General features: G+C 30.6%; 3 protein-coding genes across 3 annotated transcripts; all 3 read right to left on the bottom strand.

Annotated features, from left to right (window-relative positions):
- Positions 1–47: 47 nt before the first annotated feature.
- On the bottom strand, positions 48–1,853 carry LOC139093006 (arylalkylamine N-acetyltransferase 1-like). The gene is made up of 2 exons (XM_070643593.1): positions 1,607–1,853; positions 48–1,027 (listed from the first exon to the last, which is right to left on the bottom strand). The coding sequence occupies exon 2, from the start codon at positions 1,017–1,019 to the stop codon at positions 375–377; it is 645 nt and encodes a 214-aa protein (XP_070499694.1). The 5' UTR covers positions 1,020–1,027; positions 1,607–1,853; the 3' UTR covers positions 48–374.
- Positions 1,854–2,643: 790 nt separating this feature from the next.
- On the bottom strand, positions 2,644–8,865 carry mlt (tubulin folding cofactor E like protein mlt). The gene is made up of 8 exons (XM_070642379.1): positions 8,685–8,865; positions 6,361–6,606; positions 5,599–5,728; positions 5,062–5,404; positions 4,373–4,535; positions 4,233–4,307; positions 3,734–4,150; positions 2,644–3,524 (listed from the first exon to the last, which is right to left on the bottom strand). The coding sequence occupies exons 2-8, from the start codon at positions 6,489–6,491 to the stop codon at positions 3,326–3,328; spliced, it is 1,458 nt and encodes a 485-aa protein (XP_070498480.1). The 5' UTR covers positions 6,492–6,606; positions 8,685–8,865; the 3' UTR covers positions 2,644–3,325.
- A 593-nt stretch (positions 8,866–9,458) lies between these two features.
- On the bottom strand, positions 9,459–10,773 carry LOC139092101 (V-type proton ATPase subunit D 1). The gene is made up of 5 exons (XM_070642391.1): positions 10,617–10,773; positions 10,411–10,528; positions 9,978–10,341; positions 9,818–9,912; positions 9,459–9,758 (listed from the first exon to the last, which is right to left on the bottom strand). Exons 1-5 carry the CDS (start codon positions 10,655–10,657, stop codon positions 9,636–9,638), a joined length of 741 nt encoding a protein of 246 aa, XP_070498492.1. The 5' UTR covers positions 10,658–10,773; the 3' UTR covers positions 9,459–9,635.
- Between the last annotated feature and the right edge of the window lie 148 nt (positions 10,774–10,921).

Raw genomic sequence — 10,921 nt, forward strand, 5'->3', positions numbered from 1 at the left:
TTTAAGTAAACTATTACTTCTATTTTAAATTATTATTATTGGTCCACTTAAACATCACATTCTTAAATAGCTATTACAAACCCCCAAGATTTTATGCTAAAAATGCAGCATAAATGTATGTTTTTATGTAAATTTACATCAAACTAACACCAACAGAGAAATTTTATGCATTTGTATTAGTGTTCTTTTTTGAAAATTTAACGGTCATTTACATAAATCCATACATATATCCTACCATAAAGTTTTTCGACAATATTATTAATTAATCATTGAAAAAATACAAAAGGGTCGCATACAGTCAAATTACTGTATCAAAAATTTGTGCATCATTACGATTGTGTATATCTCAAAAAAACAATTTATTGATAGCCAAATTAATCCACATCGTCCAAAACTTTGTAGAGTATTGCTAATTTTTCATGTGGTGGTTCGACATCTAAATCAATATCGGAATATAAAACTTCATGGACAGGCTTTAAGCCAAGTGATAGGCAAACTTTCAAACTTCCAACAGCAGTCGCATCTCCTTTGACCACTTTACAATGATACTTTCTGGCCAAATCCTCACTTTTCTGTATTAATTTCTTGGCTAGACCCTGTCCACGATATGCTTTATCCACAGATAAGATTCGGTACTCAAATATACGATCCACGTCTAACATCTCAAACAAATCAACTTTCAAGTTTGTGTCGTAAAGTATGTTGAATATTTTCTTAAATCTCTCATCTTGACATGACTCGAGTGTTTCCTTAGCTTTTAAGACATCACCAGGATGTAAAAATCCATTTAAGCACACCCCAATAATCTCACCTTTTGAGTTTCGTATTGCAATACTAACACCATCACTTAATGTCGCCAAGCTATGCTTCTCTAATTCCGGATTTGATTCTCCTTTTACTCTACATAATCCAACTGCATGATTCAATGGCTCATCATAGAAGAAATTCTCCTTAAGATGTTCAATAACATCATCGTAATGAATGGGCTTAATCAATGTGATTTCAAAGTTATCCAACATCCTTAATCCTGTGGAATCAAAGCAGAGATAGAATAGACTAAAGATATGATTGATTTTGATAGACGGAAGCGCATTTCCGAAGCAATTATCTGCTTATTTTTTGGAAAAATAACCGTCATAAAATATTTAAAAAATAACCGTTAAAATATTTTGAAAAATTTAACGAAACTTTTAACGACAAAAAGATGGAAAGACAGACAGAATGATAATTGATCTCATTTTCATTAAAAAACGAGTTTAAAAGAGTATCAAGAGGTATTACATCCCACAAAAATTTACATAGAAAAGGAAGTAGCCCTCAGGACAGAATAATTAAACACAATGACTATAAAAGTCGTCTGAACTGTTCTTGAGAATAAAAATCGAAATTCATATTCTCATTCTATGCGAATTCTTTAACAGAAAAACTCCCATTCTGTCCACCACCCCCATCACACCCTCCATCACAAAAATTGAGAGAAAGGAATGAAAAAATCGTAACTTTATATTCGTGCGTATCTTAAAGTACTTCTCATGATTTCCTTTAAGATTAATACTATACGATAAGATTGCATGTAAATTTACAATCATTTATACAAGTGCCTTACCTGCTTTAGTTATAGTGCTAGAAAATCCTTATATTAACTATTCAAGATCACGATAAGCACGATTATGAATTCTAAAAAATTTAAAGCTTTAATTTAGAAACAGTTTTTCTAGTTAAAAAAAATTGTATCCACAATGTATAAAAATCGTCCTTTCTAGTCAACGACAAAGCGACGTCTGAAAATTGTTGAGAGTTTTCTAAAGCTTCTGATAATATTTTCCGTATTTTCTCACAACTTCAAAAAGCTCTTGACATTTTCTCGGCTAATTTCGTTATTTCTAATCGATGACAACTGCTGATTATCATTCAAGTACCTTTATTCGATCAACAAAAATGCATTAAATAACCCTTAAGTAGCTAATTCCTCTAAAAATGTCAATAATTTTAAAAATTTCATCTTCAACAACAAAGAGAGGCAAAGCTTACGATAAAAGCTTATTCGCGCATGTCCATTTCTCACAATATTATTGTACACAAACGTTTAGGAATGCTGGTTAATACTCGGACACTCGAATAATATTTTGACTCATATCTAGAATAAGTGAAAATATGCAAGTTTGAAAAATATATTAGAGAATTAATGCATAGTTTTGTAAAGAATTGCTGGTGAAATCATCTTTGAGATTTAAAATTAAATGAAAAATATTTGAAATTTAACGGTTTTAACAATTTTGAAAAATTGGTATCAACACATTTTGGATATAACGGCCAAAAATTATTTAAAAATTAACAGTTTTCAAAAAATTAAAAAAAACAGTGTCAAAAATTTTGAAAAATAACGGTAATTTGTGTGGAATTAGGTTGACTCCTGTCTAATCATCCTTATTAAAAGGAAATCTGTCATCCATAGTATCTAAACCTTAATACTCTATTCACAAGATTAGAGATTTTTATCGCATAGTTTATAGTTCATAACATAATGCGTGCACTTGTCATTACTATGATCTAAATATTTCCATCTCTTCTTCTTCATCCCTTCCAATGTCAATGAATTTACGATGTTTTGTCTGAAAAGAGGACGATTAATAAAAACAAGTCTTTGTTTCTGCATCATTTTTATTATTTAAAAAAAAGGACTTCTAGTTCCTATATTATTTTTTAATATCATACATCCAGATGATATGAGAAACTTAAACAATTCTAAAAACACAAAACGTGTAAAATAAAATAAAATTAAATTAAGAACTAAACAAAATGGACTTAGTGTGATTTTAAGATGTAAAATTATACGTTACGTAGTACGGTAGTTAGGTTCGACTTAGGGATCATTCATACATGACGTTTAACATTTAAGGACTTGATATCTAATCTCTTAAAATATGAAGGATGTCCTTCAAAAATGCCCGTCATTTACGAATAACTCCTTAGTCCTATTTTAATCTTCTAATTTTATACGACTTGATGAGACAATAAAAATTATTAAAGCCATAAAATTCTAATAGTGGTAATAATCCATAACACAGCATTATTGTGATTAGTATGCAAACAAAAAAGGAGAAAAAAAATCTGGTATTAATTGTGGCTTGGTTAATGTCTAAGCTGCTTTCTATTTTGTTCTGTTCCTGATTATTGTCATTACAACATACATAATACGGATATAAATTTTAATTAAAAATTTGGGGTAGGGAGGATAATGAATAAGTTAATCACAAACAATAACTTAAGTGCTTCTCTTCATTGCTTCTTAAAAATCACTTCTTATTAATTCCTGTCACTATTTCTACTTCTTAACTTCTTTCTGTTCTATAATTATTTCATCACCAGTTGCTATATTGTATGAATAAAGCTGCTTATTTGGATATTTCATCTCTTCGGGTCCCATTTGATCTTTATATGTTTGATCAACATAGTACAATCGCATCTTACTTGCTGGCAATCCAAAGAGTTTTTCAAGTCTAAACTTGAGATCGGTTACATTCCTAAATATGGTAAAATGCAGTGTATCAATTAATAATGTGCTTGTGCTACTAAAGGAAATTATACAGAGTGTGAAACAAGTCCATGATTCATCCTTCATTCTTGAGATTAACTTTTAATCCAGTTGGATTAATTTTAAATCCAACTGGATTAATCCTTTTTGGACTGACTGTTCACACCCTGATTGTGGATTCCCGCATGCAAAACTTACTTATAAACGTCAACAAAACGATTCTCTACACGATCCTTAAATATAAACTTGACTTGTACTTTCTTCTCTGGTCTTAAATCAATTTTTACGAGGGGATCAATCTTTCCATGCTTGGAAATCAGTTCAGTATATCTTGCAGGTCGTTCACTTTCTGGTTTTTCCATATAATAGCGTATAAATGCTCGTTCAGCATCTTCCCGTTCCTCAAAACCAATCCGTCCACCTCCATTTAAGATTTCGACGTTAGGAAGTCGCGCAATCACAAACTGTCGTCGTTCATGCTCTGTTGAATCGCATTTGCTCCATAAAGGCCAATTCTGTACACGCAAATTTTTTAAAGCGGGAAACTTAGTCAGTCGATCAATATCAGTCCATGATTTTATATCGGCACTACTCAAATTTAATAGCTGAAGATTTCTGAAATTAGATAAAGCATGTAAAGTTATATAGTTAATTTTTTATGGTTTTACACATAAAATAAACAGCTTGTTATGCTTACTGAAAATGTTCATGCGGTGCACTCTCATCAACTGATGGATTATTCTCTTCAATAGACGGTGAAGGTGAAATTGACCTATGTTAACAATTTTGAGTAATTAGATCAAATGCTTATATAAATAAACAGCTATTACATCATACCTTAATGGACATTCAGCCAACACTAATGCTTCTAATTTCGGGAATAATCTGCCTAATCGACAAATTTCATACCAGTCTGTTATTGGATTTCCATTTAAATGCAACTTGCGAACTCCTTCATGGGCACTTGTTGTCTTTAAATATCCATTGCAGCACGATGAGCCTTGAATGTGTTTAATAGTGAAGAAATAAAAAATTATGAGCGAATATGAATCGAAGAAACTAATTTATTAAAGATTTAACTTGTGGTAATTAAAAGTTTGCAATTAGGAATTGACGATTACAGGGTTGAAATTGTAATTAAATTGATTGCTGCTTTTAGAAAGTTTTATGTTGATGCTTCGAGAATAAATCCGTTAAATTTTTATTCAAAAAATCTTTCGTTGAAAATTTCGTTAAAATATTCAAAAATAAATTGACCGTTAATTTTTTAAATAAATGTAAGACGCTATTTTTGATGCTTCCATATTCCAGTCAGCTCAAAAAATTATTTAAATTTCCGATCATTGTCAAACAGAAAATCAGCATTCTACAGACTCCGCTCAGCGTATTTTTAGAAGGAAGCATGTCAGACTCAAATCAATTCAATTTAAAAATCAGGCAGCAGCAATTTCAAAGTGTTTTTGTTCACGCGAATATAATTGGCAAAAAGTGATGAAAAATAAAAATTAATGTCAGATTATACTTACCTTCAGTGCAATTTATTTCTTCATCATCGCAGCATTCATCGGTAGACATCATTGTTGCGGGATCACATGTGCTATTGTTGTTATTATTTCCATGATCTTCAGTATTTACTGTATCTAATAATACATTTGTGTATTCATTCAAACTTAAATGTAGTTCCTCTAAGGATGGCAAAAGCTTCAATAGTTCCTCAACACTAAACCAGTTCAATTTCGTATTGTTTAATACAAGCGATCTAAGATTTTCTATACGCATTTTTGGCGGTGCTGTAATTGGCATTTGCAAGCGATTCAAGCTTAAGTTGACAAATTCAATGCGAGGCATGTGTGATAAAATATTAAAGACCTGTTGCATGACGAGTAGAAGAAAACACAGAAATAGAAATGAAAAGAATGTCACTAATTAGTTATTTTAAGCCGTCGTTGTTTTTGATTTTCCTACTTTTCGGCATGAAAGTGAAAATATAGGTCAGTGTCGAGCAAACGACAGTGAATCTTAGAGTGAGAATATAAAGTAATGGCTATGAAATAGTTTATTACCTCATTCCAATTTTCCAATTTATTTTGTGCCAAATCGAGCTCTTTAACCGTATTGCATTTCTTTTTCAAGTCTTCAGCCGAGCCGGCTTGGTCGATTCCACAATCATTAAGCACTAAAACTTGAGGTACACTGCGTTTTTTTTATTGTTGTTAAGGTTTGTTGGTTGTTATTATTGGAAGAAAATTGTGTAATAAAATAAAGTAACATTTATTAGTTAGTAACACCATTTTGTTCATGATTATATAGTTTTGTAGTCAGTATTATAGGAGAGAAATCCAAAAATGCAATAAGTTAATTGAATATTCATGACAAAGCGTAAAATACTTGCAGATTATTTAATCTCATCGTGAAATACTATTTTGGACACAGATAACGATTTTCATCGTATCGTCTATCTTATCTTCCTTATTGCATTCGCGAATTACCTCGATAATGTGATAAATTATTAACTAATTACTCGTAACGGTTTTCCATTTTTTTTAGTACAAATTTGAATCAAGTATCCAAATATTTTTTAGTACATACGTTACAAAATTTTAGAAAATTGTAAATTTAAGTGCTTTTTGGGCCATTTACAAGGTCATAGCTTTTTGACTACAAAACTTTAAGAAGTATTGTAGTAAAAGATTGATAGCATGACAAGCGATTATGTCCACAAAGGCTAAATTTTAAAAAACAAACAGAATTCTGATTGTAAACAAGCATTTGAATTTCGCGCCGTTTTGGACATAGCTGCTCCTCAAACTTTATTAGCTTATTACCTCAACCGTGGCGGACGTTTCGGGACAAATATAGACACAATTAGCTCAGCCTCTGGCTCTATATCACTAATATCACTCGTTTGTCCAATTCCACCATACTTTTCTTCTAAAGCTTCAAGCAATGTGGGCATGATGAAACTTCTTTGTTTATTCCTTTACTCTATTCTCTGTTTCGTGTATGTCTTCGATGTGTATCAATATATCACATTTGTATCCGTAATAATTGTGGTGTGTACGTTCTCTTGACTGCAAGCAATATTAAATCAAATTAAAATACGATACAGCACTGTATGTTGTAAGTCACTTGAGTAATTTTTTTTTTATAATTTCGCGTTCTCTCACTTCTTGTGAACACCCGAAAAATTAAGTATTTAATGAATTTTTTTCACTGCAACTCTTCATGCGAAATTATTATTGAGCTGGTTTTTTTGCTGTAAATATTTTTATGTGATTTTGTAACTTTTTGCTTCTTTTTCAGCTTTTTATTTCGCGCTTATTCGCATATGAATTAAGGTTTTTCACAATGAAATGTCCAATATTTGCACAGATATATGTGATGACTAATCGAACCAAAAAATAATATTTAGGAACAAGTATAGCACAACAAAGAATTTGGAATTTTGTAGGTGTGAGATAAACAACGCAAAAATTGTGATTTCTCTTTCCAAAGTTTACTCAGCTGATTTTTTTTATTATTATGACTATTATGATAACTACCGAGCAAGTTTCTTATTGTTTGTGCGCATTACTTTTCTTTCCTACTTACTTACTCAGTTACTACTTATTTAATAATAATTTTAAATGTAAAGAAAATCATTTTCCGCCTTAAACGACGACATCATGACATCTATAGATGCTTTATTATAACTAACTAATGAAAAATCGTGTGTTTATATTAAAAAATCACTAGCTAAGCAGTCCGTCAAAAGGCGATAAATAGGAATGCTTTGTCTCGAATCTTCCTTAATGTTCAGTCACGTTTTAGTTTATTGATTCAAATTTTGAATTGTTTACTAATTTGTGCATTAAAATTCATTTCCACTTATTCAATACACTTTTAATTGAAATATCAAGGTTTAATCAACAGATTTAAATTAATCTCAAATTTCATTATTAACTTTGGATATGTAACGGTTTTGTTCAAATTTGAAATAAAAATCTAAAATATTCTAGTACATTAAATTTGCAATAAATTTCAAGAAAATTGCAATTTTAAGTACTTTCTGGACATTTAACAAGCTCATAACAAGTTTAATGAGTAACTTTGAATTGTGTTTAAAGGAATGATCGAGAACGTGACAAACAATAATGTCCAGAAAGACTTAATTTCGCAAAAACAATGCAAAATTCAAATTGTAAACAAAGATTTAGATTTTTGAATTTTGAGCTTTTTTAACGGTCTTTTAAATTAATCTGATGATTAATCTCACGATTTAATTAAATCCAGATTTATCAATACTTCAAGGTTTGTAGAAATCAAGCTTCAACTATTATTAATTGAATATCATTCTAAGATTGATTCAAGCATACAGCAAAATGTCATGGACAAACAAACGGATGGGCAAAAGTATATTACAGAACTGTGAAATAATAAAGTAAATTGTAATTTACGACTATCTGACAATCGCTTTTGAGAACAACTTGGTTGGTTCAGTGTTGTCATATAGCAAGTAATAATAATAATAGTGCTATAATAAAGACGAGAGAAAATACATCTCTTATAAATAAATACAAAATCAAACACACGAACTATATTAACAAATCAGGTACTTCTTATTTCTCATTTTTTACATGTATACACACAGCGATAGCCTTGAAGTGACTAAAACTCTTTGTTCTTTCATTCCGCAACTTACTAACTACTTTTATATATGAATCAATGTTTAGAGAGTTCAATTGAGATCAAATTCTGAGCCACTTATAGGATCTTTGTTATGTTTTTGCCTGCTTGACTGCCTGCTCGCCTCGGATATAAACAGACCTCAAACACATGATGAGCTATTTTACGAGTTTAATGTACTGAACATATGGAAATGAAGTGAAAATCATTATCATAATACTGCGTAATTTTCTGCGATTCCCCCTTGAACTTTGATCAAGTCTGTAACTATTTTGTGTCCTATAAATCGTCATTTATGTCAATTGCAATAATCATCTGCTTCATTATGCAATTTTTTTTTCTTTATTTTAAAAACCTTAATTTTTCAACCACTTTGTTCCACTTATTTTTAGCTCTTTTTTTGTTTTCATTAAAAACTTTTCTGACTATATCTTTTTTCAAGGTTTCCACAAGCATTTTCTTTTTAATAGTAAACTATTTATACCTTAGATTAATAATATTTTCATTTGATAATTTATTTTAATTTCTTTTTTATTTTTTCACTGGATGATTTTTATTTTAAAACAACTAAAGAAGCTGCCATAAAATAATAATAAAGACAGAGGAAAAAACTTGTTTCTACTGTATTGTTTGTTGTTACGACGATGAAAACAAAAATCAGACTGACTTAATAAGAAGAGAATTATTATTTTTCACTCGAGACTTTCAGCGACCTCTACTGCAAATTACACTTTTTTACACAGCAAACACTTATTAGTATGAGCTTCTCAAACTTGTTTTGGATGAGGTACTCTCGCTGACTTGACGATGCATCTAATTATTTCCTTTGTTATAGCTCTATGGATTTTTACAAGGACGTATTCAGGTTTTGATGGTCAGTACCCCCCACGACCACTTTTTTTTGGAAAATATTTTCAATCTTCTAGGATTTTTCCTGTGTGAGTCATCCTAAAATTTTTGCCTTAATTCCATCTCCTCTCCCTCCTGTTGCTGTAACTGTACCTGCCTCCACAGCTCAAAATTTAAAAACTGACCGTTGAATATTTTTGAATCATCTCCAAAATGACAATACAGTTTGACAGCCACTGATTTGACACTTTCTCTCAACAATACCTTCCTTTTTTGGCTTAATATAGTAGATTATCGTTTAATTTATTCATCATCATCATTTTGTTTAGTTAATATGTCTTAATGAAACACATGCATATATAATTTACAATCATGTTGACCAAAAGAAAAAAAGAATGAAACATAAGGATATGGGGATAGACATTATAATTTCTTTCATCTAAACTCGAATACTTATCAACATTCATTAATTAATTTATAAAGCATAATATATATCAACAGAGAAAGGAATTTTTATCAATTTTTTTGTTATAACGTTATTGTGTTTGCGGCAACAATTATAATACGCTTCATTCATGCTTAGAATTTAGAAGAGCATGTCTTCATCACCTTCTTCTAATAAATTGCTGACAGCTCTTGTGTCAATTCCTTGGGCCAGCAAGTCTTCCTTTACCTTTTCAGCCTTCTTACGTGCAATACGTTTTTTATCCTACAATAAATCAACACTTTTAATCTCCAGAAGGAATAAACTTTATGTCAAGGTCATACCTGAATTTTCTTTAAACGATAGAATTCTTCTCTCTCGTACTCGTCAAGTTCAGAAATGATATAAGATAAAGTTCTATCAATTCTTGGAATGATTACTAAAATAAACAATAAGTAGATGTCAAAAAAATATTCAATATTAATCACATGACAATAAAATTACCGTGTTCAATAGCGTTGACTCTTCTATTGGTGATTTTGATGACTTCGTCAAGAGTGACGAAAGCTGTTTGAAGTGAAGCTAATTCAACAAGCACTTTAATAGCAGCTTGATAGTTCTTCTTCAATTTTTGCAATTGTTGACCACCACGAGCTAAACCAGCGAACTCATTGGTATCTGAACCATCTTGATATGACTCAAAAATTGGCAATTGGACACCAGCAACGTTATCCTTCTTAGTTCTAATCTTGATTTGTGCTTTTGTGACATTTTGCAAAACAACTTGATTAAAGTCGCCTGTAGCAAATTTAGCTTCGGCTAATGAGAAAGCAGCTTCTTTCATGACATCTCCCATGATTTGCTTTGTCTATAAAAAATTAATACGAAATGTTATGTGATCTGTGGAAATATGATGATGACAATAAGTTTGTCTTACTTCAATGATTTTTCCTAAAATCATACGGAATCTCATTTGCAAGGCATCAGCCTTCTTCTTAAGTAATCCATGTCCTTTGTGAGCTCCAGCAAGACGAGCTTTCATTAATGTTTGGGCTCTAAAATTTTGATTATCGATTTTGGAAATAATAAAAACATTTTAGAAATTCTGGCAATTCCAGACGTTACGTTCATATCTTTACTTACCCTCGAGATGGGAAAAGTGGAATACGATCCTTAGAAGACATCTTTAATTAATTTTAAGCAATCTGTCCCGTCAAACACAAATTATCTTAGAATTTTATTTTTCCTTTGGTCATGTGATAAAAAATAAAATTGAGTAATTTTCTCTCGGATTTGTTACAATAACATGGATTATTTTTAGACGAAAATTTTGAATTATTTTTAACCGTTATGTTTACTGAAACCTAAAGTGAAATAAAGTCATTTTCCAATAAGAAAAGCTTGTTAGGATTTCAAAATTTATCTTTTATTTTCAATGATCCTTTGAG

The sequence above is a fragment of the Chironomus tepperi genome, unplaced genomic scaffold (genome assembly GCF_022539635.2).
Source record: "Chironomus tepperi strain 1889 unplaced genomic scaffold, CSIRO-AGI_Ctep_v1 contig_16, whole genome shotgun sequence".
Taxonomy (NCBI): Eukaryota; Metazoa; Arthropoda; class Insecta; order Diptera; family Chironomidae; genus Chironomus; species Chironomus tepperi.

Bases quoted from the DNA above. Each gene is read 5' to 3' on its own strand.
- LOC139093006 (XM_070643593.1), bottom strand. From the start codon at position 1,019: ATGTTGGATAACTTTGAAATCACATTGATTAAGCCCATTCATTACGAT.
- mlt (XM_070642379.1), bottom strand. From the start codon at position 6,491: ATGCCCACATTGCTTGAAGCTTTAGAAGAAAAGTATGGTGGAATTGGA. The intron at 5,405-5,598 runs GTAATAAACTAT...GTCATGCAACAG, and splicing joins AATTGGAAAATTGGAATGAG to GTCTTTAATATTTTATCACA. The intron at 4,308-4,372 runs GTATGATGTAAT...TTGTTAACATAG, and splicing joins TTGGCTGAATGTCCATTAAG to GTCAATTTCACCTTCACCGT.
- LOC139092101 (XM_070642391.1), bottom strand. From the start codon at position 10,657: ATGTCTTCTAAGGATCGTATTCCACTTTTCCCATCTCGAGG. The intron at 10,342-10,410 runs GTAAGACAAACT...AATTTTTTATAG, and splicing joins TTTTAGGAAAAATCATTGAA to ACAAAGCAAATCATGGGAGA. The intron at 9,913-9,977 runs GTAATTTTATTG...TGTTTATTTTAG, and splicing joins AGTCAACGCTATTGAACACG to TAATCATTCCAAGAATTGAT.